A 3,564-nucleotide genomic window follows, 5' to 3' on the forward strand; every position below is an offset into this window, starting at 1 on the left:
AGGGGCTATACATTGAGTAAGGTATTTTTTCTTCATTTTGAACTAATATTGTTTTAAATCATTCTTAAGTTTAAAAACACTGAGCAATTTGAGCCATAAAACCTATAAATTAAATGAGTCTTAAGCTAAAATATTTTTAAAAAAGTAAAACAGACGGAGTAAACATATTTTATTCAATCATTTTCAGTACCCTGAACTTGACTTGTTTCAAAATAAATCACAACTTCTAGTTGAATAAAGTGAGCCATTAAATATGAAAATCGGCAGAAACATTCCCTCATTTAATAGCTACATAACTACAAACGCATATTAGTAGATATCTAAACAATCTATTAACCATATCTGAGACAACTTCAGTTGGATAAAATAATAAAAGAAATCTGTATAAAATAATATTCACAATATTTATCAGTGATGATACTTTTGTATGTTACTTAAGGAAGTTAATAACAATTTATTGAATAGGTAATTGCTAACCTCCGATCGAAAAATATCTGATGTTGGCGGCGAAATGCTAATTCATTTAAGCCAATTGTAACCCAGTATTGTCCATATATTACTATAGAAGATTTTATACAATAAATAAGTGATTAATGTTGCACAAATTGTCTTAAAGCAGCCGACATTTGAGGATTTAGAGCATATGGACAATGAATTACTAGTTTCAGAAGAGCTCGCTGATGATGACATTATTTCAGCTTGCTCTTCTTCCTTTTTGGAAACAGAAGAGGAGAGTTTAGAAAGAGAGTCAAATCAAGATGCAGAAACCTTGCATAAATATTTTGGGATGTCAAATATTGATAATCCTGTTATATTTTATCAAATTTATATCATCCAGAAATATCTTAAAGCTAATATCAATCAAACACAAACCAATACAACAGATTTTCCTAGGTCAGTTTTGTATTGTTTTAAAAAAATTATAGTGCATACATACGAAAACTTGCAATATGCATTTTTTATTTTCACTTCTATAAATGAAAAACGGTACATTTTGACCTCTCTTAGCGAGATTCTCCATAAATAAGAGAATTGCCATTTTAAACCTGCCTATTTAGAAAACTGGATAAAGGAAAATTTATACAGTTTTCTACAGTTATACAGGTTAACTGTTATGAACAAGCCGATAAATTCAATAACAGAGGGGATCAAATACATTAGATTTGGACCTTGTTAACCGGGACCTAAATACAATGGTCAGTTAATTGAGATCATTAAAAAGAGAAGCCAATTAAGAGAATTTTCACTGTAATGATAGATATATGAAAAAATAAAAATTTTACAAAAGTCTAAATGAACTTACAACCACTTTGAAACGTTTGGTCAATGGTATCAGAATCAGCTTGCTTTTGATCTCCTGTATAAACCTCTACAATACTAGCCAGCTGTGACAGCTGCTGGTTTGATCCTGTTACTTTCATTTCAATAGCAACTGTTTTCAAAAGCCAACTCATTTGTCTCAGTTCAACATCTAAAATAAAAAAATTATTAGTGAAAATAATATTCCAAAATATGCAACCTTTAATTATTGGAGCTAAGATTATAATATATTATTTAATGTATGTAGTTCCATAGTTCTTTACTTCCTTGGATATTAACTGCACTGAATACTTCTTTTGTACCAGAGGAAAATGAGTGTATGATGAAGTATTCACTATATTCAATATTTGAGAATGGTAAGTAATAGTGAACTGCTATACATGAATCTATCCCTGAATATTAAAATTTTTACCTGTAGGATTATCACAGAATGGGAGAGCAGCTAAATGTCTTCTGAGAAAGTCTCCTGAACTGCGAAGAAAACGCAAAACAGGCTCTGAAGTACGAGTATTATATGCCAATGCATAAATGATTTTATAATAAAGTTCAACTAAAGCTGGCGAGGTTTCACTTGGATGAATCAGAAAATTGTTCAGCCGTCCAATAACAGAGTGCAGGCAGGATCTTGGTTGGCCCCTTACGCCTAATCAAACACAATTACTTTTAAAATTATGCAACTGATGGTTAGAACAATAGAATAAGTCAAGTTTAAAGTTGAAAGGCTATAGGTTGAAGAGAAAGAAGGATTACCAAAAAGGAAATAAATAATAAAAACAAAAAAATAAATACCTGGTTGTTGAAATTCCGTTTTCTTTATTTCTTTGTTAAGGTCAAAACCAAATAAATAATGAGCAACATTTGGTGCACCAAGCGACAGAGTTTGAAGGAGAAAATTGCAAATTGAAGTTTTCATTTGAACTATTTCTTCCTCATCTTCATCAGCTTCTAGAGCACCAACAAATCCTGGCCTCAATTCACCTGCAGTAAAAAGTGAAAGGAGATGGCCAGGTGGAGTCGACGATAAGGACGTTATCAGATAAAGGATGTTAACAGCTGGTAAGGCATGTCGTGATAACAAATGATCATAAGTTACATATCTGAAAATAACAGGAGTTGTTTAGTACATTTTTATATAAGTTTGAAAATATATTATAATTATACTTTGTAAATATTTTCAAAGTTAAAAATTTACGAACTTAGCAACATTCAAAAGATGGTCAGGTTTACTAGTTACAGGGTTAATGCCAAGTATTAGTCGGTTAAGTCCAGGTAAAAGAAGTGAACTATTCCCTGAGCTGAGAAGGCTAAGAAACTGCTGTTGTATAGCCAGGCCATGTTCAAGCATTCTTAAAGAATAAAAAACAGCATTCTCAAGTTCCTTTTTACCAGCAAAGTTTGTGTAAGTATCCAATATTCTACAGCCTTCATCTAAAAGAAGAAGTACCTGAAAAAAAATTAGTATAATAATAATAAAGTGGTAGATAACTGCAGAAAATATATCTATTTTCTCATGTTCAACTAAAAAATCCTATAGTGTTTCCCAAAAACCACTCTTAATCCAATCTTTACAAAAACTGAAATAGATGTTTATCACAAAACAATATTTAATTTTTCCAAAACGATATTATTATTATAAATATTGTAAGATCTTTGATTAATCATATGTAATTAAATAAAAGGAAGATGGTCCAGATGCAGTTAAAAATAACTCAAACAGTTAAGTAAAAAAGCCAGTATTTCGCCCAACTTTGTAGGGCTTCAACAGGGCTAAAAAAAAAATACAAACAACTAAAAATGTTTTTTAGTTATATAAATACATATAAAATGATTCTGTAAATGAATTAAACAATTAATCAGTCAAGTAGGAAAGAGCTAGAAAAATAAATATGTTAGCACTGCCAAATTTTTGAAAAATGAAGAATTATACTTGTAATGTTTATGGTGAAATACTGGCTAGTAGGATCAAAACTATGTTAAGCCACCTCAAGTCGACATAGTCTCCTTGTTGGAAAGCTTAACTAAAAAAATAAATAAACACTGGCTCGGATAAAACATTTATTCGTAAATTAACTTAAATACATAAATTATACATAAAGTAAATTGAAAACAAAGAAACCTTCTAATAACAACAAAAAAAAAAAATACTCCCTATGAAAACAAATTACAAAAAAAATGGCTAATTACAACTGATGAACTCCGATGGGTCGGGGTCCTGTACTTCGTGCCGAAAAGGTCGGAGACGAA

General features: G+C 30.4%; 1 protein-coding gene across 1 annotated transcript in view; it reads right to left on the bottom strand.

The window, feature by feature from the left end:
- Window positions 1–3,564, bottom strand: part of LOC106689668 (nuclear pore complex protein Nup205) — a gene marked incomplete in the record, with an annotated part of 37,146 nt that overhangs the window by 17,356 nt on the left and 16,226 nt on the right. Inside the window, 4 exon segments of the mRNA XM_067049684.1 lie at window positions 1,304–1,471; window positions 1,733–1,963; window positions 2,110–2,417; window positions 2,517–2,764. Of these exon segments, the coding sequence (XP_066905785.1) occupies window positions 1,304–1,471; window positions 1,733–1,963; window positions 2,110–2,417; window positions 2,517–2,764 (955 nt within the window).

The sequence above is a fragment of the Halyomorpha halys genome, unplaced genomic scaffold, assembly GCF_000696795.3.
Source record: "Halyomorpha halys isolate HHAL.00 unplaced genomic scaffold, Hhal_1.1 Scaffold1425.1, whole genome shotgun sequence".
Classification (NCBI taxonomy): domain Eukaryota; kingdom Metazoa; phylum Arthropoda; class Insecta; order Hemiptera; family Pentatomidae; genus Halyomorpha; species Halyomorpha halys.